The sequence below is a fragment of the Parus major genome, chromosome 1 (assembly GCF_001522545.3).
Source record: "Parus major isolate Abel chromosome 1, Parus_major1.1, whole genome shotgun sequence".
Lineage (NCBI taxonomy): Eukaryota > Metazoa > Chordata > Aves > Passeriformes > Paridae > Parus > Parus major.
The window spans coordinates 90156403-90184274 of NC_031768.1; the positions used below are offsets into that span (position 1 = coordinate 90156403).

A 27872-nucleotide genomic window follows, 5' to 3' on the forward strand; every position below is an offset into this window, starting at 1 on the left:
TGGGCGGCGGGCCGGGGGCCGCGGCGGGAGCGTGTCCCTGCCCCTGCGGCCCCGGGAGCGTGTCCCTGCCCCTGCGGCACCTGGAGCGTGGCCGTGTCCCTGCGGCGCCTGGAGCGTGTCCCTGTCCCTGCGGGCCCGGGAGCAGCGGGAGGCGGGGGCCCCGTAAGTACGAGCTCCGTCTGCAGAGCGGGGCAGCGCGGTGAGGAGCTGCCCGTCCTGAGGGCGAGCGGTGGAATTGCGGGGCCGGGTGTGGAAGTGAGCGCTGGGGATAACGAATGCCCGGCCGGTGATTCGGTTTGGGGTCGTTAGCGAAAGGGGTTGGTTTAATTGCACCTCCTCGGACTTGGAGCATCTGATACGTGGCCGAAACTGGGTCGTCTTGTGCAGCTCAGGAGTTACAGGGAGAACCCCTCATGGACATCACAGGCAGGATTTGAGGCTGTGATCGTACAAGTAAGTCTGCCGGGTCATAATGTTCATCATAGTATAGCTTTACTGAAATAATTAGGAATAGTTACATGTTTTAAAATTACGTACTCAGTAGAAGTACTTATTGTGCTCGGGCATTATAAGTAAGGAGAACGTCTGCAATGCACTTTTAAAATTTTTGCATTTTAAGTATGGCTTTGTATGGTTTTGCATTACAGTCAATGCAGTACCGGGTGTTAATTTCTCCATTTCACACGTGGAAACCGGAGCACCGGCAAGTGATGCTCTTCACTAAACATTTTCTCACTGACAGGATATAAATTATTTCATTTGCTGCTCCAGATGTTAATTTGGAAGAGCCAGAATTGCGAATCAGTGAGCTTGAAAGGAAACTTGTACAGGTTCACGGAAATAGTTGTTTGATGAAAATACTCCAGGTGACGATAGAAACAACTACCTGAAAAGAGGCTGTAGCCAGCTGGGGGTCGGTCTCTTCTCCCAGGAAACCAGTGACAGTACAATAGGACACAGTCTTTAAGCTGTGCTAGGGAAGTGAGGCTAGACATGAAAAAATCCTCCATGGAAAGAGTGATTTGGCACTGGAATGGGTTGCCGGGGAGGTGGTGGAGTTGATATCCCTGTGTTTATAAACAGACTGGATATGGCACTTAGTGCCATGGTTTAGTTGATAAGGTGGTGTTAAGTCATAGGTTGGACTTGATGATCTCAAAGGTCGCTTCCAACCTAGCTAATTCTGTGATTCTGTGAAATGTGTTTGCAGGTGTTGAGGGGAAGCAGAAGTGGGGCTACTAGCACGAGTATTCAAGTAGGTTTTATTTCTGAATCGTGATATAAATGCTTTTAAAGTAGAGCTCTGATAAGATTTGAAACCTTGTAGATGTTCAGATTTTCACGGCACTTTGGTAGTAATAAAATAATAATAAAAAAACGAGTTACAAAAAGGAGAGTATGTATATTCAGTTTCTTACTAATGCTTGCTTGTCTCTTGTGGATTTAACATTTTTTCTACCCCTTCATTTAACAGCTGTGGAAGTTCCCAGGGGACAGCTGAGGCAGTTTACAAGACCATTTTCAACAGAAAGGTTTAGAGAAAAAGGTGAAAGTTTGATGTCTTTGAGATAGCTACTGTTAAAAGAACCAGAAGAAATAAACTTTGGGATCAGTTTGCAGTCTTCAACTTAAATATTTGCACTTTCTGTCAGTAAAGTTGGTAGCTATTTGAGATGCTATTTCTCTAAATATTTGTTTTCTTTTCCAACTCAGTGTTGATTATGTAAGTCTTCTGTTGTTAATTACATACATGATTAAATTTAGAATACTTAAAAGTGCAACTTTGGGGTTTTGTGTTATACTTTCTCACTGTTCAACTTGGATAATGTTTCATGATGCTTTCTTTTACATTGTGAAGTATCACCTTTCATCCAAGATAATGTTACTGTGACTGAGTTTTCTTTATAAACACTTCCTTTAGGTATGATTGATCCTGTTTTTGATTGATGTGTGTATTTGTGAAAGCTGTGTTTCATTTGCACAAATACATTTCAGTTAGAAGTAAGACATTTGCTACTTCAACTTTTCAAAGCTTGGGTTTTTGTTTCTCTCTTTGTTTTGAGCTGGCATGTCCTTCTCTTTGAAATAGTATGTAGGAGAAAAATAGAAATTGAGGGGTGCTTAATTGCTGGTTTTCTATTATATGATTTGAAGTCTAAGTTACCTGTATGAGTTTGTTGAACTTGACTTTTGTTAGTTTGAAGGAAGTGTGCCTGGAGATTCTGTAGCTGGTCAAATGACTCAAGAATTTGGTTAAAAACCAATTTATTTATTTTTTTTTGGTAAATACGGACTTCAAAAGTTACCCACCAGGTCTGCAGCTGGGATAGCTGTTTTTTTTGTTGTGTTTTTTTTTTTTTTTTGCTTTAGAGACTGAAGGTTTTGCCCTGCATATAAATGGGACCTTGAAAATATTGTAAAACTATGGGAGAGAGCTTCCTTCACTTTTTTTCTTTATGGCTTTCAACATATTTAGGGTGTTTTATAAGTATTTTGTCTTCTGTTTGAAGTGCTGTGGCAGGCCTACAAGTAACATGCCTTACAGCTACAATTGGGTCATCTTGGTGTTGTGAGAGCAACAGCTGGGTAATATTTATTTGTCAGGCAATGAATTGTGGGATAAAGTTATCATGTAGTATAATTCAAATAATCCTTTTAAACTGATACAATGGTGATTGAAAATGTGTGCAGTTACAAGTAATAGCAATGTATTTGGATCTGATATTGGTGGGGCATTAGCAGCACTAATCTTGTGCTTCCCCTCAGTCTTCAGTCCTGTAGTTGACTTCTGAACTCTCGTATCTAATTTTATTCATCAGTGAGATGGGAAGGGGGTAAGACCTGCACAGTAGTGAGAAGTTAAGGGTTGGAAAGGAGCCACTTCCCCTGCTCTGTTTCTGAGTTAAGTATCATCCTTCTTGACCTCTCTTCTTCCTGGGAAGAGAGAGCCTGTAGACTGCTTGGTTGGAGAGACAGGAGCACTTTAGTCCTAAGAGGGTAGGACAGGATCAGCCCAGTCACATCTCCCTTAATTCTCCAGACTCCCAAGCAGGATCTGGTTAGGTGGGGGAAGGAAATTAGTAACTGAGTGTAAGAGTGATAAGCTGTCTCCCTCTGCCTGAAGTTTTTCTGAGCTGCTTGTCCTAAAGGTTTAATAATATCCTGACTCTCAGGACTATATTTTCCAAATCACTTCTGCAAGCACTTGATGAAAAATTCTTGTTGCAATGTTGTACTAGTTTTGAGCTCCAAAATACTATTCTAGGCCGTAACACTTCAGAAGGATTTGAGTTAGAGCTTTTAAATTGTATGTTTGAAACTTTTCTATGGCATAAAAATCCACCTGCGGATTGGTTGAAAACTGGCATAGGTGTAAATTGTGTTTTAACATGGAAAAAAAATCCCATACATTTAATAGTTTGACAAAGTCGTGCCATCTGTACAGCTTTTTGATGGATGTCTTTGCAGTAAGCCCTGGGAAATTTTAATCCTTACTGGGATAAGACTGCAAAAATAATAAACAAGTAGATCTGTTCATGTCTAAGGAAGCTTTAGCTGGAACGTCTTTGGTGTAGTTCTTATGCTGAAGCATCTTCATGAGAAACAAATAATGAGATTCTGTTCTCAGTTACTTTCATATTACATGTTCAACTCTGTTAATTTTCTTTTTTGTTTTTTACAACTTTGTTCACAGATACCTGTTAACTGAAAATTATAGATTCATTAAGTAACCACGGGCCTATACTGCTTCTGTATTGCTTTAGCTATCTGTGGTTGACTCTTTCATTTAAAAAAATGTATTGTGATGCTGAAGTAAAACTATGTAATATTGCAATATAGTAGTTTTCTCAGATGTTATTTTATTATGCAGGACAGAGTTGAGTGAGGAATTTGACCAGGAATGTGCTGAAGTGTTTTTGTAAAGTGTCAAGGCCTCTGACATCTGTCATCTATACTGACTGATGCCACTCCAGCAAGGCAGCAGCTGCCAGAAAAACACAGGGTATTGCTGAGTTGAGTCGTGACCCGAACATTCCATTACACATGAGGTTCCTGTGTTCACAGAAACCTATTTTATTATGTGTTTTTTTTCAGGATATTTCACTCATCTTGGATGGGAAGGCAGTTTTTATAAACTGCTTGTATTCCTTAAAAAAAAAATATTTCTGTGGTAAGCATTAGGGAGTGATGGGCTGTGCCAGAACTGTTTGCTGTATCCCTCACTCCGTCGCTTTGGCTGGGCTCAGGCTGACAGTGCCATGTCTTACAGTGAGGTCAGTGGCTCAGCTGTAGTTGTGTAACAAGAAGGGCCATTCATAAATGTGTTTCTTGGCCTAGACACGCTAGATTGCATTTCTTAGCATAGCACCAGAGTTCACTGAGCCTCAGGAAAGCGAAAACTGTGCTGCAGGATTGGAGTAGCACCTGCTCATTTGCTGTGGCTGGGGAGAACTCTCACCTGAGTCTATAGTAGTCAATCTCATGTTGTAGCAGGCAGAGCTGCCTTGAAGGAAGCTGCAGCCTGTGAAATCCTGGCCTGGATCAGCAATGGTGTGTCCAGCAGGATTAGGATAGTGATTGTCCCCCTGTATTTGGTACTAGTGAGGCCACACCTTGAGTCCTGTGTCCAGTTCTGGGCCCTTCACTGCAAGAAGGACATTGAGGTGCTGAAACCAGTCCAGGCAAGGGCAGCAGAGCTGGTGAAGGGTCTCGAGCGCAAGTCCTGTGTAGAGCAGCTGAGGGAGCTGGGGTTGTTTAGCCTGAAGAAAAGAAGACTCAGGAGAGACCTGACCTCTCTTTAGAACTACCTGAAAGGATCGGTCTCTTCTCCCAAGTAACAATCAACAGGACAAGAGGAAATAGCCTCAAGTTGCACCAGGAGTGATTTAGATTGGATATTGGGAAACATTTCTTTATGGAAAGGATTGTCAAGCCCTGGAGCAGGCTGCCCTTTGAAGTGGTTGAGTCACTGTTCCTGGAAGTATTCCCAAGACTTGTAGATTTGGTGCCTAGGGACATGGTTTAGTGGTGGGCTTAGCAATGCTGGGTTGGACTCGATGATCATAGAGGTGTTTTCCAAACTAGATGATTCTACAATTCCGTGGCCTGCATTCCTTGTCCCCCTGCACTGTTGTGGGTTGGTGAGTGGGTAAGGTGGGAATGAATGAGTGAAGCTAAGCCTGGGAAGAAGGAAGTGGAGAGGAAGTGTACTTTGTCTCCCACCATCCTACTCAATTTTTAATTGAGAACAAATTAATTTTCCTCAAGTTGAGTCTGCCTTGTCAGTTGGTAAGTGGCCTCTGAGTATTTACCTCCTCTTCTTCTGTTCAGGTGTGGTAGAATGAGAGTCTAGCAGCCAGAAAATCAGGAGCACACAGTCAGAGGACAATGGACTTCACACATACTGGTGCTCAGTGACTGCTGCATTTGTTTAATGCATTCTCTGTGGAGACAGTTGTTACTGATCATAAACCAGAGCAGTCTGGAATGCAGGGAATAGCACTCCTTGTTCAGGGTAATGTTGAGTGGAAGAACAATGGTATCCCTGTTAAGGATATGCAAGATAATGAGACACTCCTGTTCTCTTGTCTTGCATGTTAAAAATGTGTGGAAGTTCCTCTTTCAGTGCTTTTCTGCTGTGATGTTCTCTTTGTAGGAAACGAAATTATTTTATTTACATGCCAAGACTTTCCTCATCTGCATAATTGCAGTCGCTTCTTCTGTGGTGCCCACACTCCTGGAGACAGTAAGTTGTGTAAGCTGAAATATCCAGGCTATTGCCCTGGTTTCAGCTGGGATAGGGTTAATTTTCTTTCTAGTAGCTGGTACAGTGGTGTGTTTTTTTAGTATGACAATAACTGCTGATAACACAGGCATGTTTTGGTTTTTGCTGAGTAGTGTTTACCCCAAGTCATGGACTTCTCAGTTTCCCATGTTCTGCCAATGAAAATGCTGGAATGGCACAAGAATTTGAGAGGGGGCACAGCCAGAACAACTGACCCAGAATGGCTGAAAGAATATTCCATACCAAAGGGCATCATGCTCAGTGTATCAGCTGAGGGGAAGGCTGGTCAGGGGCAGCTGCTCAGGGTCTGGCTGGGCATTGGTGAGCAATTGCATCATATCCATTATATATTCTAATTATCATTAATGTCACAGTTATTCTAATTATTATTTTATTCCTTATCTGTCTTATTAAACTATTTTTATCTCAGCCTGTAAGTTTTCTCACCTTTAGTTTTCTGATTCTCTCCTCCATCCCACTGTTGGTGGGGAGTTGAGGGAGTGGCTGTGTGGTATTGCCAGCTGGGGTTAAACCACAGCAGTTATTTCCTGGTGTGTTATGTATTCTTTTATCTTCCTTTTTAGTTTGTAATTCAGGGAGTTGGAGCTGCCAGTACCTTTGTTCTTTTATATTGAGTATCAAGCAGTTAGCAAGTTATAAAGAGTGTGGAGTCAGCACATCTGTGTATCTCTTTGTACTCTTGACATAACTGGACTGTTTGAGGTGGTAGTGGCTATTACTGTAAATCAGGCCCCACAAGTGCACCTTAGTCTGTTTCTTTTTAACTCATATGTTTCCTCTTTAAAATTGCCTGTTTCCAGGCAGTTTGTAGAATGTTACCAGTTGTTGCCTGGAAATATCTCTTATTCTCCTAAAATAACCATTCCCAGTCAACTGAAAGCTGAACTACTGTTTTTCTGCTGGTTGTCATATCAGGGTTTCTGACATTTTTCAGTAGACAAAGAATTACAGAAAGTTTCTAGAAGTTCTGCTTGCTTCCTAATCCAGCTAGCTCCATGTTTTCATGAGAGCTTGTGCTGGTGCAGAGAAATTATGGTTTGTGGACTGGACCAGAGTGAAAAATGAGATGATGACAACTGAGACCCAGACTAGTCTGGCTTTGTGATTGAGGAAGCTTCTCCCCCAAATTCTTGTGCAATCCTGAAAATAGGTAAGACCTTTGTGGAACAGAGGAGGTGCCACTGACTCAGGAAGCCTTGAAATACCTACCTGCTTGGAGTGCATGTGTTGCACAAAGAGTTCAAACAGGTTTGAGTTACAAGAGGTTTAACACTTGTCATGAGGCTGTTCCTGTACTTTCTCTCCCATCCTTTACCACACTTCACCTTACCCTGTGTCTGCTAGGTCGTTGCAATGCTGCCTTCCTGGCAGTCTGAGGGAGGTTGCCTTTCATGAAAAGGGTCAGTGAGCCAGGCTGTTTACATAAAGTAGATGCTTTGGTCTGTGGTGGGACTGTCATCAATGGGTGTGTCTAGGTGATAACAGAGGAGTGTAGTGGGAGCACTGGGACTTCTCCACAGGTACGGACAAGAGGGTGGGCACAGGAGGGTATGCAAAAAGAATGACATCTCCAAGGAGAAGATGCCAGTAGGCCACTGATAGATTGTGGTTTGCTTTCTGGAGCAAAGGCTTGGACCTTTGCTTCTAATGGAAAGGTTAGGTGTGGGGATTATTTCTGAGCAGTATTGCTTCTGTCCCAATATGCCTAAGTGCTTGTGTGCTGTTTCTGCTGTGCTGGGAGGAAAGGAGGGAGGCTGGCTGCCATCCCGGGCTAGTTCATGAGCTGAGGGAGGGGCATGTGGGACAGCACCACGGAGCCTCTTTGGCCTGAGGAAAAGTGAGATTTGTTGGCTCTTTTTTTTTTTTTTTTTTTTGGCCCCTCCTTTTAATTTTTTTTTCCCCATCCTGAGATATTGAGCTGATTCTTTCCTACAGCCTGTGAGAGGTAACCTTTTCTCTTTATGGTGTGGGGTTTCCTGGATGAAAAGTTTCTGCTGCTTGTGAAGTGCTCTCCGTAGTTCTTGGAGTGAGTATTCAACAGGGAGGAGGGATGTGGCGGCAGCAGTAGGTGGTTTAATGTGCTTTCTTCATTTGGCTTGAAATTCTGAGAAGTGGAGTTTGTTTGAGGATTGGGTTTATTTTTTTTTGTTGTTTTTTTCTTTTGAAATAGCACCATTTCTCAGTGCAGTTGGTGGGTTTTAAATAGGAAGGGGCAATAGGATTATGAAAGTGTTACATAAAAGAGGTATTAAAAGCTATTGGTTTAACGCCCTACTAAGAAACAAATCTGTTGAAAAGAAGGAAGTGCCTATGAAAGGAACAGGTATAGACTCTTGTAAACCTTGAAGACTTGCACTGTCCTGCATAGAAAAGCTGATGCTGTACAGTGATCTTTCTACCTTGCCTCTTGTCAGGAATTTTATTTCTTTCTTGGTAGATTTCATGAAGAAGACTGCAACACTTCCTGATGTTTCTGGAGCTAACCCATTGCTACTTTTGATTTTGGCCTAGATAAAATAATAAATAATTGTCTGTTTAGTACAGAGCTGATTAAATGCAGTCCCAGGGAATTCTTTCATGCTTCATTTCCTGCCTGAACTTATTACAGTTTTTAGAGTTAGGTTGAAGTGAATGTTCGTTGCTGCTGAACCTGTTCTGCTGCCTTTGGAATTTGTGCGTGAGCTTGAGGAGATTGCAGAGGTTTCTAGAAAATCCTGCGTGGGAAATCTGTTTGTACTCAACCATGCGAAACAGGTAGTCAGAAAGTTGGCTCATGTAAATTAAAAATTAATTTTCCTTTCATCAGATGAAAATATCTTTCTGGAGCTGTCCTGCAGATGTTCCCTACAGGGTGAATTTTTTTAAATGTGAACATATGCAAAGTAAAATTTAGGCACCATGTTCTCACTGATTATTTATACTGTTAAGCATAACTTTTTTTGGATAAGTAATCAGGTGAATCTAGGCTTTACCATAATTATCACAGTGATAGTTTTTATCTAAAAATATATAATGGAAAAATCATTGGAACATAATGAGTTTTTATCAATTCCAATTATTTACCAAATTTTGTTCATAAGGTTACTTTCCTTCACTAATATTTGGATCAGGGCTATCAGTTCTCAGTCTTCTGGCTGATACTGACTTGTCCAGGAGTTCTGCTTCAATGAAAAAGAACAGCCTTTAGTCCTGTATTCTTGGGCATTTCTGAGCTTGGTAGTGCTACTGGTTTCAATCAGGAGGCAAATGCACAAGCTGACCCTGCAGCCCTTATATGGGGAACCAGTTTATTTGTATGTTGCTTGCTCATTCTGTGCTTACACAGTATGTCAGACTCCAATGCATGTATGTTTCTTCTGGGAAAACCCTGGATGAGTAGGGATGGGGTTAGGGTTAGTTCCTTGTTTGCCTCAGAAGAAGTCTTGTCCATGCTGGAATCTTGCTAATAGTTTGGACTACTTGGATGGAAAAGGGCAAGTTAGGGTTTCATGTTTGTACCATCAGGCTCAAGGATGAGAACGGTGAACACCCTTGATCCTGGAGGAGTCATGCAGCTCTGTGTACTGGATGGGTTCCTGCAGATAAATCTTTTATGAGCAGTGCCAGGAACCTTCCAACAAAGAATTAGAGTTTGGCATGTGATTCAAAACACATAGCAGGCTATAGAACTTGAGTTTTCTGAGCTGCAGAGCACAGGGACAGTTGTTGGTACAGGTGTGATATTGGGGAAGGCAGAATATGAACTATTTTTGTGCCTCAACATGATCAGGAGCTATTTAGAATTGTGTTACAGCATATGTCTAGATACAAATATATCTGTGCATGGATGGAGACCTTTCATCTTTTCCATAGATTTTAGAATTTTGACTGCCATATAACTGTGGCTTTGTTCTGTTTAATTTTTTTTAATTTTGAAATTGCTACTGTGCTGGTTTAGGCCTTGTGGTCTGAAGGACCATACCCTTCTTGCCAGCTGCAACTTTCTAAACTAGGTTTGGTTATGCTTCACTGAGAATTTTTTTGACAAGAAAGTTGCACTTTATGTTTCCTAAGAAAGTTTCTTTGGTGTATTTTATGAAGGTCACATACAACTAGAGTCAGGTTTCAGAGCTACGAGAAGAGTTTAGTTGCACCACAAGTGTTCTCCCACCCATGTTAGAGTGTTGGTCACGGTGACTTACGAAGTACAGGAGAAAAAAGAACCATGTTTCCAGCTTCTGAGATACTATTGTTTATAGGAAGATTTGTTCAGTATTGAATTATTGTTTGCACATGGTATAATGTATGACTAGGTAGCCTTTTTTCACCACCACCCCCAACCAATATATCAGCCATAATCCAGGGATATCAAAGATGAAAAGATGTGCTTCATTAACTACATAGGGAACAAAAGGAAGATGGGAAATTTATCAGTGGGACAGGGGACTTGATTGGTCAGGATGTGAGAAGGACTCAGCTGCTGAATTTCTCTTCTGCCACAGTTGTTACTGTCAAGACTATTAAGGCTGGAGTAGATTTTGCATTACTATTCTAGTCAGTATTTGATTAAGACTATGCCCTTAATAATGATTTTATGTTATGGATTATAACTCTGGCTTTTATACTACTTCTCCAAGTATGGCTTTTTAGCAGCAGGCCCTGAGCCTAACTTGTTTTTTCCTTTAACAAGGGCCAAGCTCTGGTCTTCTTGACTCTAGGTTAGCTGCCTGACTTACCAACCAAGGTACTTTAGGCTTGCTGGTGAAAGATGACTTTTTTAACTCAGGAGTCCTTTGTGTGAAATAGTAACACAACACCCACCCTCCACAGGGGCAATGGCCAAGGGTATTTTTTGTTTCTCTGACAGGCAGTTACTTATTGAGGATTAACTGCTTGCTTGTCCTTTTATTCTCAGTTATTGTCTTTTAAGTTCACAAGTTCTCAGTCTTTGGCAGGAGTCATAAAAGTGACAGCTCTTCACTGTGATTTTCTTTCATAAGGGTACAGCTCTTCCACAGTTCTTCCTCCTCTGTCGGTAGAATCAGCTTTGCCTTTGTGCACATGCCATTCTCATGTTTCAGGGGGAAAAAAGCCAGGCAAACAACCTTTTATTTTAACCTCTGAAGTAATAATGTAAGGTAAATTCATGGTTAAATTGATTAATCTGTGTTTTTCCACTTAAAATACCAAAATACCTATATGTGCCTGCATTTTGAAATACATGCTGTATTCTCTGTAGATAACACCAAAAAATCAGACTGCAGATTTCTGAAACGTGAATTATTGTCCTTCTGCATGAGTGTTGTGATGAGCTGAAGGTGACTTACGGTTTTGATTGTGTGCATATTTATGCTGCCCTGTTGAAGGGCTCAAGTGTATTTTAAGCAGGAGCAGCATTCTGTTGCTGCCACAGAAGCCAGTGGAAATGTGAATTCAGTTAATATGGGAAATTATTCACACTGACAGTAGTATAGTGTGAATATTTGTCAGGGACAAATAATGTGAACTTTTAGTAGCAACTACTTAGAGAATCTTGCTAAGCTGACAAAGGAAGTTGATATGTGTGAGATCTGGAGTAGGCGTTCAGGAGAGTAGAAACAAGATTGGTGCAGTAAGGTCATAGTTTATGTCCATAACTTTAACATCCTAGTACCTTAGCAATTTAACATCTGCTCTTCCTGATATTTTTATGAAAACAACAAAATATTTCAGAAGCTGCTTCTTCTGACTAATACTGCTGCCTGCCTCTTGGTGTTTCTTTATGTCTTTTCCCATGGATAGTTAATTTTTAACTTTATTTATGAACAAAAGAATTTCTTGTGTTAGACAGCACATTTGCACTAATCTGAGTACCAGTGGTGAGCAACTGTTGAACTCTTTTCAAAGATTGTAGTCCATTTCTGGGAAAGTGAGAAGCTTTCAATATAATAAATGCCTTTTGATAGTCATTTGCTGCACGTTTAGTTCAGTATTTTAACTTTTATGTTGTCCTTTTCACCCCAGGTTAATCTGGGGTGCACTTGGGTTGGGTGACGGTGAAGAAAACTCCCTCCTTGTGCATATACTTTGTGCAGTGAGATGTTTGGTTTGTTTTGGAGAAAATTACACCCTGTGAGGGAAGTGCTTCACCTGATGAATGCTGCATAGAAGCCAAGGTGCCATGAAAGGCAGCAATTTAGATCATGCCATAGAAACTTGTAGGTACAGTTTAGATAAGCAAATTCAAAGGTCTTTGGTTTAATAATTACAGGCTAATATTACCCATGGGGTCCACACTGCTCTCAGATGATTCATAGAGCTTATCACTGATTTCCTGTGTGCAACTATTGCAGGGTGTAAATTGATGGGGGAGGGTGGATGTTTTCTCTTTCGAGTCCCTTTCTTAGAGCATTGCTGTGTGTTGCATGTGAATGGGGAGAGCAGGTTGGCTCTTCCATGAACTGCCTGCCAGGAGGGGCAGCAGCTGGTAATTAATTCCCAGTGAACCCTAAAAGCTTGGGAGTTCATCTTGTTAGTCCTGGGTCAGGCTCCCATACACATTCCCATGGATCAACAAAATGCTCAGGAAGACCTAACGTATAAACTAGTGGAAATGGGGAGTTATTGTACTCCTTGTGCCTGTGAAATCACTCCAGGGTCTCATGTGTTTTAGAGGCTGGTATAAAATAACATTTTCCATGTTTTTGTGTTTCTTCTCTTTGGTCTATCCTGTTTCATTGCATTGTCTTTAATCACTGCTTTTGCTTCACTTAGCCTCAGTCCTTGTTCTTCTCAAAGGTGGCAGTTTTCTTCTGTGTTTTCTGTATCAGAGCTCTCATTTATTAAAATTTTATTCTTTCTCTGCTATGAGATGATAACAACAGCCAGAAGAAGAGTGGTAACTATAGTATGATGGCAGTGAAAGGCTGTATGAAAATGGAGCCCTTGAAAGAGGGCAGGAAGTGGAATAAAGGACTGGCTCCTCATAGACCTAACACTTTTAAAAAACTGAACCTTTGCCTTAAGGAGCAGGAAGATTTTCCTCCTTCAGTTGTTTGTGAGAGGGAGAATACTGAACAAACACCCAAAAGGTGGTACTGACAGGCAGCAGATAATAATGATTTCTGATACCAGTCAGGTGTTGTGGGGTTCATGCTGCGTTGTGCAGAGCAATGTAGCATCAATAATACTCTCTTCAGAAGAAAACAGTTTATTTCTTCAGAGATTCATATGGTTTTTATTTTTGATGGGCTTTACACATAGTCAGCAGAATCTCTTGCTTTCCAGCTGTTGTTAATTTTTGTAGGAACAGAAGTAGGAAAACCTATGTATTGCCAGGCACTGTACACAGACAACTTTGGGTAGTGGTTGCATTTTCTGATCTGAAAAAAAAAAAGAAAGATTGAGCGAGAAGAACAAAACAGGAAAAGTGATTTGCATAAAATCATGCAGCTGGTTTGTGGCTGAACTAAGACTGAAGCTCAGTTTCTTTGTTTCTGACCAGTTGTTCATACTTGCTGTTACTTTTGTGTATTGTCATAACCTTTTTTCATGAAATTTGTAAAGGTGTGGAAGTGGTAGAAACTAATTCTCTCCTTCCTTTTTTCTTTTTTTGTAGTCCAGGTTAAAGTCATATTTTGTGACATTTGAAGAGTAAACAATACTATGGCTCCATGAATTTCAAAACTGCAGGAAGTGCGGCAGCCCTCCCTACCTCCAGCTTTACTTCCCTACTGTTCTTATTGGGATCTGTGATTTCATCCCCACTGGATATGCAGTGACCTGCCTTGGCATCAGAGCAGAGGAAGCTGTTTGTGCATCAGGGAAAGCCATGGCCTTGGGCTTGAATGTTTTAAACCTCTTTTATAAGTTCAAAGTGTTGGTGCTTGTCACTTTATTTGTGATGGTGCTATGGACCACATTCGGTTACTTAGTGGACACCAGACAGGAACTTCCTAAAGCTAAGATTATGGTGGAGTTTTTCAGGAAGGTAACCAGCCTGGAGCACAGTCAAAAGGAAGAGAAGATTGAATCCACTGCAGATGTTCCCATGGTGAAATCATTTCAGAGTCCCTGCCCAGCTCTGTCTCCGTACCTGCGTAAGTGATGGTGTTTTCCTCTCCTCTCTGACAAGTTAATCCGCTGTACTGCTGCTGATTTGGATTTCTTCCTAGCCATATTCCAGTTGGATACCTTTTCTGTGAAAGAAATACAAGCAGTTGCAGGAAGCACTCCTGGGTGAGGGAGTGTCTTGTGGCACCCAGTGCCTGTGCGGGGTCTGGCTGGGAGAGCAGCTGCTGCTGCGCTCTGCATTTCTTGACATAACAGCTTTGGTAACACACCAGAAATGTGGCTACTCTGAACAGTGTTTGCATTCGGATGAGGCTTTGTCTCAGTCTGTCCTGGCCCCCTAAAATCCAGTGGGGTGGGCAGGAGGCTGGGAGTGGATATAGCCCAGACTGCTGATCCCACCTGACTGCAGGGGCATCCCATACCTTGTGACTGCCATTCATCATGCTCAGCAGTAAAAGCTCAGGGAAAGGAGGAAGGAGGGATGTTCATGGTGGCAGCATTTGTCTTCCCAACAATTGCTGTATGTGCTGAAGCCTTGCTTCCGTAGATGTGGCCAGACACCTGCCTGCCAATGGGGATAAATGAAGGCATTTTTCTTTTTCCCTTCTTTACGTGTGCATCTTCTGCTTTTTTAAAAATTAAATTATTTTTGTCTTAACCACTAGTGTTTTCATCTTTCTTCAGTTTTTTTGCCTTTTCATCATTAAATATACTTTTGTGTCTCTGTATTGACAATTGAAGGACTTCACAACTCTGTTGGAGATAGCACTAATTATAATGAAGGTTCAAATGGGTGACTGTTTTCATGGTTTGGGCATTTTTATTATTCTACTTTTTTCTTGGCTTGATACTGCTAGCAGCACCAGGCTCCTGCTTTGCAGGATTGTGTCATTATCTTCTTTCTTTTCCTTATTGTGAACCTGACTAGGGATTTGTTTGGGAAGCTGGATTCTTCCTTCTTTCCTGATGTAGTCCAAAAAGTTTGTCTCCCTGCACACCCTCACCCTGACCCCAAGATACATTTGAATAATTAAATGCAGCAATGGCTGTAGCCATCAGAGGTGCCTGTACCATACTTTTTCATGGGCTTGCTGAGTCCAGAGGAGATGGGATGATAGCTCAGTGCAAGAGAAGGGATGAAAATTTAATTTGGCTACAGAAAGCCTTGGTATGTTTTATCTTACTAATTCATAACCTTAAGCCTGCTGTGCTTTTTTTGTGCTTTTGGTACCAATGACTTCTTACAGCCACAGTCCTATGTCTCTTTGCCTTTTCTTCTCCTCTGCTTTGCCCTGGCAGTCATTTCTGGTGAGTCGTTCCGCAGTAGCTCGGAACTTCTCTTGGGTTTTTAAAAAATATTTTTATTTTATTGCTCCTATTTCACAGTCAGTTTAAGCATGCTTGACACCCTCTCCTTCCACTGCCTGCATAAAACACTTTTAGTACTACTTTTCTCTTGGAAGGGGCAGGGAAGCCACTTGGAGCTTGAACCTGGGCATCTTACTCTGATTACATAATGCCTCATTAAGTGATTGGACCAGCCAGAACCTGAAATGACTCAGGAAAGGTTCCTGTGCTTCTCTTACAGGAGGTGCCAGGAAACTCTCCTTCAAACCATCTGTTACACTGGAGGAAGTGCAAAAGGAGAACCCTCAGGTAGCCAAGGGCCGGTACCACCCTGTGGAGTGCTCAGCCCTGCAGCACGTGGCCATCCTTATCCCACACCGCAACCGAGAGAAGCATCTGCTGTACCTCCTGCAGAACCTCCACCCCTTCCTGCAGAGGCAGCAGCTGGATTATGGCATCTATGTCATTCACCAGGTGAGGCAGCTCTGCAGAGCTGTTTGGATGAGGGTTATGGCTGCATCCTGCAGCCTGAGGAGAGGCTTCTGCTGCCTCTGCTGTCTGACAACAGTCCTCCAAGCCTACCTCCCAACAATTCTGCTTACTGGGGGATGCAAAAGTGCCTGCAGCTACTGCTGGTGGCACTCCTGGATCTTAGGCCTGGGGAGTATTGGCAGTGTCTTTAACTGGTGTTCATTTCTCAGTCCAGGTAATTTGGTTCTCATGCAAGGTAAGCAGCCTTTGCCCTGCTAATGCGACTCACTTCTCTTGCAGTATCCACACATGTAACTAGGCTGGCCTGTTCTGTCTTCACATTTGGATAGAAGGTCCCAGTTTGTCTCTAGCCCTTCTCTCCCATCAGGCTCTTGTGCTTAGTAAGTCGTGTCTATCACGTGGTTTTACTTTTGCTTTCTCAAACTAAGCACGACAGCTCCTGCTTGTAGCTGCTTTATTTGCCCAGCAAGTGTGGTGGGAAGTTGTCATCATGGAAGAGCATCTTGTTCCTGAAGGATTTATTAATTTCTTTATTTGCATTCTTTGCAGAAATGCTGTTTCAGTAAAACTTAAGCAGACTTGCCACATTGTCTTTCAGCAAGGCGCCTATGTTCTAATTGTGTGTGCTAAAAGCATGATATATTTCTCTTTTGTAATCTGTTGTCTTTTTCTTGACTGTTATGTTTGCTTTCTTTTACTGTTGTTTACTTATATGTTCTGCTTTGGCTCCAGAAAGTCATTTGAGACAACAGAAGAAAAAGGTGATAAATTAAATACAGTTTCTCTGCCCTCCTGATTAAAGAGCTTAGAGTCAATAAATCAGTGTGAGACAGTGCTTTCTAGGTGAAAACTTCCACTCTCACACTTCTGCTCAGCTGAATGTCTCAGCAGAACAGCAATAAAAGTCATGGCATGATATTTTTACTTGGAATGAACTGTTCTTTCATTGTTTAGAGTCATCATGTGGCCTCTAGAGTGGAAAAATGAGGGCTTTTTTTCCTGCATTAATATGTACTATAATCCTACATTTACTGACTCATTCTAGCAGGAAGCAGTGGTTAGGAATAAATTATTGGGAGAAAGGCTATATCTTTTTAATTTATTGAAATATGTGGAGAACTGCTGTTGTCATGTCATGTTGACAAGGTTGGAAGGTTTCACGTAGCTTTTCCATGTAGACAGGCATGCCCAAAGACTGGAAAGTAGGTCTAACAAAACTCTCCTGGGGCAAATCCATTTCCACTCTCGATTTGTGATGTCATTAGTTGTTCTAAGTCTCTTTTGCAGAAAGACAAACAGGATTTAATTGTTAAAATACACAGTCTACTTTGGAGGCAGATTAAATGGACCTTTTGTAATTTTTTTTCTGAGCCACTGAAGGGCTTACTCCAGACTTCTTCTTTATGGGCTGCTTTTAACATCTTTAAAGTCATGCTTCTCTAAATGCGTGCATACGTGAATGCTGCACTCAAAACAATGTGAGTTTGTAATTCCTAAAGGGTGAATAATTTCTTTGCCTACATAAGCTGGTCTTGTGGTCAGTGTTATTTGTCCATAGAAACAAAGGGGAACAATTCTGTCCTCGATAAAAGATGAGTAAATTTTCTGTTTGTTCAGTGTGTGATCTGACATGGAAAACTGCCCTTCCTGGAAAGCAGTGTCAGCTGGCGTTTTGCTGCTGTGGTGGCTTGCACTGATGAGGAAGACAGAACTTCAGCAGATGAAAGAGGCTGTCCTGAATTAAGCTGTGTTTGATACTCAATACAAGTGATGTTCTCCAAATGTACCTTACCAGACATCTGATTTGTTCTGTTCACTCAATAACCTATGTTTTCATCCTCAGGAGGAGACTGTCTCATGGGTATTTTTATATACAAGACATTGTAAGAAAAATAAAACACACACACACACAAAAAAAAAAAATTCAGAAATTTGACATCCTGATTTTGGGTGAATTGTATCTAATTTTTTTACTGGAAAATTTCTCTCCAGAGGATGCATGCAATTGATTATCCATCCTGTAATTTCTCAGAATGTGCACTGTATTGAATTTTTTAGACTGCAGGGATGGAGTCGTAAATCCCATAAATCTTCTTCATTCCAGAGCAGATGGTTGTTTTAGTGAAAAAATCCTGCTTTAAAGCAAAGTGTTACTTTATAGAACAATAAAACATGCTTTGTATACAACAGCTTTTCCTTACAGCTCACCTTCTCTCAGCCAGGGGAGGCCAACTTCTTTCACATTTTCCATGGACCCTTCTAGAAAATTTCCTAGAATTCCAAGCAGTTTCTCTTGAAAACATTTTTTTATATTATTCTTTAAAGTACACAGGTTCCTTGCCCTGGAAAATTACTGTCTTACCTGTTTCTGGGAGGGTAGGGGTTGGTCCTGTGGCTCCTGAGTGGGAACTTGAGGCAAATCCTCACTTTGTCCTCAAGAGCAGAAAGCCTTCTGCAGACTGGTACAGTGTGCAGCCAGGTAAAAAATGAAAATATCAGGATAAGCACACATATTGCTCCAAAATGAATGTTGACATGATAAGCTTACAAAACTGCCAGGTGTATAGGGATATACTTGTACCTCAGAGGTGAAATTAGATTTTTGAAAAGTGAATACTAAGTAACTTATAGCAAAAGCAAAGACTAGTAAAAAGGTGGAGCTCTGTGCTAGGAGCATGCCTCCTGCAACAGCATCATCAGGTTATAGGTAGGAGGTAAAAATGAAGAACCTGCTTTTTATTCCCACTCTGCCACCTGTGTGTGAGCTGAGGAAGTACAGGGAGCTCTTTCAGCATTGCTGTCCTCCAAGCTGAGGGGACAGGCATAAATCGTTCATGGCAAGGGCTCTGACATCTAGAGACTAATTAACATGAGATTAACATGGGGTTTGGTTTTGTTTTGCTTTTATTAAAAAGAACTTCCATGAGCCATACTGATACAGTATTATGGAGTACCAGTTTCTAGACTGTACTGATACCTCTTCTGTTGTGGAGCCTGGTGGTAACTCCAGGACCAGGGGCATTTATGCCATGGAGCACTCACACTTGTGGTGGCCAGCTAAGCACAGGCTTTCCTGGCCCTGGCTGGGTGTGTTTGTGGTGAATAGAGGCTGGAGAAACACTTTGCACTGTTGACCACTTGGATGCTGTGCCCACTGCACTCTGTGCAGTTACTGTTCCCAAGGTGCTGGAAAAGCCATGCAAGTGTGGTTGCAAACCCTGCAATGGAACAAATACCCCAGAGCAGCTCTGGTTCAAAAGCTGTGGCACCTTCTTCAGAGTTGTTTTTCCATTCTTTTCCACAGGCTGGAAACACCAAATTTAATCGAGCCAAACTCCTGAATGTAGGATACCTAGAGGCCATAAAAGAAGCAAACTGGGACTGTTTCATTTTCCATGATGTGGATCTGGTGCCAGAAAATGACTTTAACATTTACATGTGTGACACACAACCAAAGCACCTTGTAGTTGGCAGGAACAATACTGGATACAGGTAGGAAACCAGGAATATGGAAAGAATACCAACAGGGAAATGCCATGTTACTGATAATGTTCCTCTTCTGATGGAGCTGTGTGCTGGTATCTACTCTTCCTCCTGACACCAGATTTCTGGAGGTAACACTTCACCTCTCTGGAGTACAGGAATGGACAGACACCTCTGCGGTCAGCCCTGTGGTCTGACCTGCACAAATTATCTCTGCCATTGTTCTGGTTTCTGGAGTTGAATTATGGGCTATTTTGAGGGGAAGGCAATGTGCCAGAGGATATGCAGAGACCTTCTGGCAAAGCTAGATACACATTTGTAGTTTTCTGATCCTGTGATTTGAGGGACTGATCTTACTATAACAGAACTCGCCACTTACTTCTGCTGTTGAAGAGATAATGTCTGATATTGAGAGCTCAGGTGTGGGAATTTGCCAAGGGATAGGGCTGTCCTTTAATTATTTGACTGAACAGTATAACACAGGATCATTCTGATTTTTAAATTAGTCCCCTAAGTGCTCATGTGATATAAATAGTTTAAAGTGAAAAGTCAGGTTCAGTCCACCTCAGAGAGAAAAAGCTCCTGAGCTTGGTGAATTTAATGACTGAAAGTGCTTTCATTGAACTGACTTCTTTCAAGATTCAGTTAATGTCACGTCACTCTAAATATTGATTAGAACTGGTCTTTTCAAAAGCTGATCTCAAAGTACTTTGAAGTAAAGCTCTGCTTTGCTTCTGCATTTCCTTTGTTAAATAAATGGGAAAGAGGTGGGATGTGCCAATAGCAACACAGAATAATGCTCACTTTCCAGCCATTTAGTGAAAACTGGAACAAGTACTTACATACTAGACTTGTGACAGGCTTTTGGAGCACTTGCAGAGCCTTGCTGAGTATTCCACTGGAATGCTGGTGGCTTGAATTTGATAATTCAACTTGAATTGAGAATTAATACTTTTTCTGTGTCACTGCCTGTGTTTACACTTCCATGAAGTGGGGTTAATAATGTTCTGCTTCCAAGGCATGTATGGAGGAATTCAGATTCTGACTCAAGAATGATACTTGAACTGAGCTGATACCACAGATTGAAATCCCAGTTGGGTAACCTCAGTGTTTTGCTGCAGCTGAGGTGAGCATACTGAGACATTGCTCAGATGAGGCAGAGAAAACTGAACCCATCCATGTTCTAGATTTACACAAAATGTCCTGGGTAGGAATGCGGGTTGGTTTGTGTTTTGTGGGATTTTTATGGTTTGGTTTGATTTTGGGATGTTTTTGGGGGAGGTGGTGGTGGTGGTTGTTTTTTGTTTTTTTGGTCTGTTTTTTGGTTTTGGGGTTTTATTAGTTACCTGATGTGGGGTGGGAGGAATTATTTTTCTTCCAGGGGACTATATTTTATTGTGATTCAGTGTGCAGTAATCTCAGCAGCTATGTGCCTTTGGAGAGGAGATCCAGTGCCTTATCTTTAGCTACATAAACTACAGCTCAGTTTTGGATTCTTTTAGACAGAAGACTTGTATATTAAAGCTTTGAAGATAAGGTTGGGAAAACTCTTATTTTAATTAAGGTTTTTCCTTGAGACCAGCACAACATCTTTTCCTCCTGACGATTCCTGTTGTATGTATTTGCTGTCCAATTTTAAAAATCCCAAAGGAGGTGATGTTCTCTTGTCCTCAGGAAAGGGGTGGTTACAGGGGATGTTACAGAGATGCATTTTTGCAGGTGATGCCAGCTGGGAGCAAGTTATGCCTGGGCCCTGCTAGTTCTGTGCTGCCTGAGGAGGGTTGAGTGGGCAGCACTGTCCTGGTTACAGGATCACAGAATGGGTGGAGTTGGAAGGGACCTCTGGGAATCATCCAGTCCAACCCCTCTGCCAAGGCAGGGTCACCTAGAGCAGGTGACATAGGAACTCATCCAGGTGGGTTTGGAATGTCTCCAGAGAGGGAGAGTCCACTACCTCCCTAGGCAGCCTGTTTCACTGCTCTGCCACCCTTCATGGAAAGAAGTTCTTCCTCATGTTGAGGGGGAACTTCTTGTGTTTTTGTTTATGGCCATTGCTCTTCATCCTGTCAGTGGAAACCATTCAAGGATCTGGCAACATCCCCTTGACACCTAGCTTGCAGATATTTTTTTCCATTGATGAAATCCCTGCTCAGTCTTCTCCAGACTAAACAGGCTCAGCTCCCGCAGCCTCTTCTCCTAAGAGAGATGCTCCAGACCCCTCATCATCTTTGTGGCCTCTGCTGGACCCTTTCCAGAAGTTCCTTGTTATTCTTGAACTGTGGAGACCAGAACTGAACACAGCACTCCAGATGTCGCCTCTTTAGGGCTGAGTAGAGGGGGAGAATCCCCACCTTGTCATGCTGGCCCCACTCTTCCCAGTGCACCACAGCTCTGGCTCCTTTGATGTCTGTCTTTGCAGTGGTGTAGGGGAATTACAGGGTGAATACAGGGGTGTGTATATGGATGTGTGTGCATGGGAAGTCAGTTTCCAAACTCAGGGGTGACTGGAATGGGATGTGGTCCTGTTGGTGGTTGTCCTGAAAGCACGGCTGGGAGGGCTCTGCCCTGCTGTTGCTGTATATGGGACCTCCTTGCTGTCCATTCCATTTGTTTACTGCATTCCTCTGGAGTACCCATAGCAGAAGTCTCAAGGTAGTAATATGCAATTAAAACTTGATGGAACTTCCTCTACCTTGTGGCTTATCTCCTCCAGGGGAAGAGATAAAGGAGAGGGAACAAATCTGTTTACAAGTCAGGCCTGACCAACCTGATAGCCTTCTCTGATTTGACTAGCTTGGATGAAGGTGTAGTAGTGGATAATGTTTATCTTAGGAAGGCTTTCAACACTGTCTCCCATAATGGCCCCATTGAAAAAGTGATGAAGTATGGACTGGTAAGTGGACAGTGAGATGGGCTAAAACTGCCAGAACTACTGGGCTCAAAGGGTTCTGATCAGTACAGCAAAGTCCAGCTGGAGGTCAGTCACTAGTAGTTTACACCAGAGTTTGATACTGGGGCTGGTACTGGTTAGTCTTCATCAGTAACCTGGAAGGTGCAGCAGATTGCACCCTCAGCAGGTTTCCATAGGACAGAAATCTCACAGGGTTGTTTTATGTAGCAGGGCCTTTGTCAGGCTGGAGAATGTGGCCAGCAGGAATCTGAACAGAGTTAAACAAAGGGAAATGTGCCTGGAGAGAAGTAACTCTCTGCACCAGTAGCTGCTGGAGGCCATCTGTCTAGAAAGCAGCTTTACCAGAAAGGATCTGGGGCCAGCAGTGTGCCCTCGTGACAGAGGCCAGTGGCACTTGTGGTGGGAGTTACCAACATGTTGAGGGAGGCAATTGTTTCCTTCTACTCAGCACCATGGAGATGATACCTGGAGTCTTGTGTCCAGTTCTGGGACATACTGGAGCAAGTCCAGGAGAGCCTGAGAAGATGATTAAGGGAATTGCAGCATATGACATGTCAGGGAGGCTGGGACTGCTGGGACTGTTTAACAGAGAGAGGGCAGAGGGGGATCTTAGGAATGTGTATACGTACCTGACGGAAGGAAGTAGAGACTGTGGAGCCAGACCCTTGTCAGTGAAAGGCAAGAGGTAATGGGCACAGACTGAAATACAGGAAATTCCACTTAAACATATGAAAAAGCTTTTTTTTTTTTGTTTTTTTACTATGAGTATGGTCAAATACTGGACAGGCTTCCCAGAGAGATTTTGGAGTCTCATTCCTTGGAGATGCTCAGAATCTGACTGAACAAGTTCCTCAGCAAGTTGCTCTTGAGCAGAAGGGTTGGATTAGACTATGGGTCCCTTTAGCATTCACAATTCCTCTGTGATGCTGAGTAAAAATCAGCCAGGAAAAACAGTCTTCAGGGAGGTTGTGTTGAGGGTCTTGTGTTTATTTATTTTCTTCTTTGGTGTTTCTCAAATTATATTCATGGTAAACTAGAACTAATAATAAGCCTTGTCTGGCATGTCAAATGCCATGAGTCCTTTCTAGCCTTGGCAATTTGTTCATCTGTTTAGATTCACATACATGTACAAATGCAATCTGCAGCTGTGTGCCCATCACCTCTGAGTGAGCTGGGGCAAGGTAGTAGAGCCTGTGCTGTAATGTTACGCTAAGGGCCAAGACAGAGAAGGGCATCATAAAAAGCAATTAGCAGAACGGCCTAAGAAGACAAATAAACATGATATGTAAACATCTTTTTAAAGCAGATATGTTTTTCAGGATGAGGAAGGTAAAAGTTAGAAATTAATCTCCTTTAGAGCTGAGCTCCATTACATTGGGTTACTAAGTAACTTGCACTGTACCTTAGAATTGGAATTGTTATTGCAATAGCCAGTAGCACATGTCCCCTTGCTGTGAGCTGATTTCTTTCCAAGTTTTTCAGATTCAGCTTTAAGATACCAGTGGCTCGCTGTTGTTACTGAAGAGCTTCCACAACATTAGTGCATAGCTTTGTTGCTTTTCTATACCTCAGAGTCCCTGAAATGAAATACCTTTTTGGCTGGCAAGGGGAATTGTGTAAAGAGAGAGAAGCTTCTGAATAAGACTCTGTTCTCTCAGTTGGAGAGGTAATTTTTTCTGACCTAAAGCATATCACAATCTTTTTGTGAAGAGAGGAAGAGAGCAGGACCAACTTTTAAGAATTTGTGCACCCTTAACTCTGTGAAAGACAAGTCTAGATCTGGAGTATCAGGGTGATGCTTTCATTGTTGATAGAATTCGGCTTAATTTTTCATTCTCTCTTCTTGTACATCTAGGTTACGGTACCGGGGATATTTTGGAGGTGTAACTGCTCTTACAAGAGATCAGTTTTCCAAAGTGAATGGATTTTCTAACAACTACTGGGGTTGGGGTGGAGAAGATGATGACCTTCGAATCAGGTAAACAATGAGGAATTAGTTTTAAGAAAGAATTCTAAGAGCCTCTGAGAGCACAACGCCCCAGGGGCCTTTATTCAAAAGTATTGCAGTGGAGATGGGAAGTGTAAGACTTAGTTCTGTAAGGAGTTTCCTCTTTGCAAGGGTTAGGTGTGTCCGATGCCCAATTCTCTTCTTCACAGCAATGTTGGCTGGATGTGGGTTAAGTTATTTGATTGGTTTGGTTTTGTCTCAGACACCCAACATTTGTATTCTTACTTGGAAATTGGTTATAATTGAAGTCTGGAGTGTGGTTTGCCAGAGACACAGAAATGTAACGAGTTCCAGTGCTTTGCTAGAACGTGGGAGTGTTTTGGTGGGACTGGGTGCTTTGCATTCATTGACTACTGGATTTACTCCAAGTAGGGCTTAGTTTATATTTGTGTGTGAAAATAGCAAATAACTTGAATTTTAGAAAGGCTGCATATATATGCCTATGCCCTTTGCTCTTGTGAAAACTCATCTTGCAGATGTGCCTGTCAAAGTAGGAAAAACCTGTTGGCTGGAGAGGTTTAGTCGGACAAAGAAGTCAGCCAAACTTTTATGTTGATCTTTTTCCCTTTGCTTAGGAATAAACCTCTAATCCTGCACTGCTGTTAGTAAATAGAGAAAAAGCCACAGCAAACAGCAGATAAGAACCCACAACTCCTCAAGCTCTGCTGGCAGAGCCTATCAGTTTCTAACTTGATTTATACTCAGTCATTTTTAAGTTGTTATCCTTTTCAGTTGCTTAAATACGCAAACAAACATTTTGGGGACATAAAATTTATATCCCTGGTGGTATTATGTAAAATACACAGAGGATTAAGTTTGTTAAAAGTTAGGAACTTCCAAATTAAAGTGTTTCTTGGTGTCAGTTCAGCAGATTGGTCAGCTCTGTCTCAAGAAATCTGAAAGGTCTGCTGGAGGCATGGATTTCTGTCCCTTAACCACAGATATTTTTTTCCTTCTTACTCCTGCCTAGACACACCAACTTCTCTGTGACCTCCTGGGAGCTGACTTTTATAGTTTAAGGGGGTGGCTTGGTGCTATTTTATTCCCTGACTTCCTATGCATGACAGTTCTTTCAGATGTTCCCATGGGCAGCAGGGAAGCAGCAGGATTTACTGAGTGTCTCTATGATGTTTGCAAGGGGTTGGAAACAAGTGATGTTTTTGTGTCGCACTTTGTAGCTTTGCAGCCCTTGAGGTCTTGGTGGGGAAACTGAGTCATGACCCAGTGTGTGCTCTGCAAACTGGACTTGACTTGTTCCATTTCTCTTGGCTGGGCCTTGGGCAGGGCTGGTGACCGAGTTTGCAGAGGTAGGTGATGGCAAGCTTGCTGTCTGAGGGGTTGTTGTGCATAGATCCTTGGAGCCTTCCCGAGGGAAGTCAGCAGATGGCAGCATCCCTTCGGTGCCCTCAGAATTCGGGGCCGGGGACTCTCGCATTCTACTGTTCTGCCTCTGGAACAAACGTGATGGTCTCTTGGGCTCCCTCCTAAGGCGTTTATCACAGATACTTCAGATCATTTGTTGTATTTGTTTGATAATTTACTGCTTCAAAGTCATGGAAATCTGTAAGGGGCTCAGTTTTTTAAAATCTCCATTTCCTGTTTTTCTTTCAGCTCACGAGTGTTTAGCAAAGAGGTGGATTATTCCTTAATTCCCTTGTCATAAAGTTTCTTCCTTTCTGCTTTCAGGGCAATGTTGTGCTCCACAGATATGTGTAACGTCAGAACTCCAGCTAAGTGCCTGATGTGAAGCATTTAAATCCGTGCACAGGGCTCAGTGCTTCTGGCATTGTTCTCAGAGAAATTTGCTTCATGTAAACAAATAAAAGTTTTGCAGCGGTCTGCCAGCTGTTGAAAAACAAAATTTTTACATTTTTAAATTTTTTTTTTATAAGTGGAGAGCTATCAAGTATAGGGGTTTTATTGCAGGAGTTGAGATGAACTTGTTGCTGAACATGTGGAGACTTGCTACAGGGCAGTCCAGATTAGTCCAGTCAATTCTGATATAAATGTACTGTGTTGTATGTGTGCTTAAAGCTCTACATCTCTACTGTAGTAGCTACCTGCTTCTGTTCAAAATAGGTGTATTTGTCACTCCTTCCAGACCTGTTCTCCAGGAATGCAACTCTGAGCCTCATTTATCTGGAAAAATGAGTTGTGGAAGAGATGCATATGAGCTTTTACAACTCTCTGTATTTGCTTCCATGGCATCTGCAAGAGATGAAGTCTCCAGTTGTTGGATTTTTTTCATTAACAGCTGGTTTATAGATCTTGTCTTCTTCACAGCACTTCCTATTGCTTCTTGCAGGGTTGAGATGCAGAAGATGAAAGTGGTGAGGCCGCCTGCTGATGTGGCCAGGTACACGATGATCTTCCACAACCGTGACCATGGTAATGAGGAGAATCGGGAGAGGTAGGTCAAGAATAGGTTTCTTGCATTGTCTTGCTCTGTGGCTGAGCCAGGCACCTGGGGGACAAGTTCTTTGCCCTAAGCCATACAGGCTTTTTGTGGTACCCAGAGGCTCTGGGGGACACCTCTGTGACAACACTGTTCACAGCTGTTTTCTCTACATGAGATCATCTAGAACTGACTGGGTGGTGTTCCCTAGAAACTTCCAAAATTACACTTACATAGGTATGATTTGAGCATGATTTCAGATTGAGCCAAAGGATTTTTTTCCCCACAGGTGGTTGTGCTGAAAACAGGAAAAACAGGATTTTGCATTCCCAGTAGATAGAAAATGGCAGTAGCTTTGCTTCCAATTTTACTGCCATTGGGAAAGAGCTGAAAACGCCTTTCCTGTGTGTGTCAATGAAGATTTTTCTCCTCTTTGTCCTCAGGATGAAGCTTCTCCGTCAGGTCTCAAGAACATGGAAGACAGATGGGCTGAATTCCTGTTCCTATAAACTGCTCTCTGTGGAACACAACGCGCTGTACATCAACATAACGGTGGACTTCAGTGTGCAGCCCAAGGTCTCATAGGGGCCAGCATGTCTCAGGTTATAGGAAATGCCAACAGATCTCCTTTGTGGCTGCTGTTAGATCAGATGACTTCCAGCACCTGCTTGGAAGAGTCCTTCAGTAGCATAGGAGAAAGTGTTCCTGCACAGCATCTCATTGACTGGTTGAGAGTTTCCTTTTGTGAGGACTGGAGTTACAGACTGACCCAATGGACAGGTCCTCATGTTCTTCTATGCACTTTTTGCTGGGACTTTGGAAAAAGTGTCCTTGTTTGGGCTGGTCCAGTGGAAGGACTTGAACAAAGTCCCTGAAAAAAAATTTGATTTTGCAACTATTTCTAAAGTTATTTGTGATCTCATTGAAAGTACAATAATTCTTCAAGAATGACAAACTTGATGAGAAAAGTTAAGTTAATTTTTTTCTAGCCTAAGGAAAAACTGCTTATGTGTGAGGGAAGGGCAGTAATGGTAATGGGTAAGGAGATGTTACAAATTTCTCAATAAATGCAGTCCACTGAACTCCAGAGTGTCTCGTCCTTCACACCACAGTGTCCCCTGCTGAGGGGCTGCTGACATGTCCTGTGGCAGTGCTCAGTCTCATTCTGCAGCAGGATGCCTGTTACTCTCCAGGGATCAGGAAGAAAAGGCAGTAGTCTGCTATGTTGGAGGGGGAGAAATTCCTTTCCACATATTTTAATGCTCTGGGCCACACTGTTAGCAGAGTACAATGTATTTGTATACATAGGCCATTATCATCTGTGAATCTTGCTGAAGAAACAGGTGAAAGGCTGTGGACAACCAGCTGTTCCACTGTGCTGCTGAATCTGTCTGTGCAC

General features: G+C 42.3%; 1 protein-coding gene across 12 annotated transcripts; it reads left to right on the forward strand.

The window, feature by feature from the left end:
- Position 1: 1 nt before the first annotated feature.
- Positions 2–27555, forward strand: B4GALT4 (beta-1,4-galactosyltransferase 4). 12 transcript variants are annotated; one of them, XM_015631248.3, is made up of 9 exons: positions 2–162; positions 1211–1255; positions 1475–1546; positions 13383–13863; positions 15426–15658; positions 18981–19168; positions 23926–24048; positions 26384–26488; positions 26917–27555. In XM_015631248.3, the coding sequence occupies exons 4-9, from the start codon at positions 13596–13598 to the stop codon at positions 27056–27058; spliced, it is 1059 nt and encodes a 352-aa protein (XP_015486734.1). In that variant the 5' UTR covers positions 2–162; positions 1211–1255; positions 1475–1546; positions 13383–13595; the 3' UTR covers positions 27059–27555. The 12 variants fall into 12 exon arrangements, with proteins under 12 accessions (XP_015486734.1, XP_015486777.1, XP_015486758.1 ...); XM_033517433.1 differs by lacking the exons at positions 2–162; positions 26917–27555 and adding exons at positions 183–453; positions 25257–25385 and having other exon boundaries at positions 26384–26479; XM_015631208.3 differs by lacking the exon at positions 2–162 and adding an exon at positions 191–453.
- The last annotated feature ends 317 nt before the right edge of the window (positions 27556–27872 follow it).

What these genes read in the sequence shown, in the direction of transcription:
- B4GALT4 (XM_015631248.3), top strand. Translation starts at nt 13,596, where the DNA reads ATGGCCTTGGGCTTGAATGTTTTAAACCTCTTTTATAAGTTCAAAGTG. An exon ending in GATGATGACCTTCGAATCAG is followed by an intron (nt 24,049 to 26,383) that starts GTAAACAATGAG and finishes TGCTTCTTGCAG; the next exon opens with GGTTGAGATGCAGAAGATGA. An exon ending in AATGAGGAGAATCGGGAGAG is followed by an intron (nt 26,489 to 26,916) that starts GTAGGTCAAGAA and finishes CTTTGTCCTCAG; the next exon opens with GATGAAGCTTCTCCGTCAGG.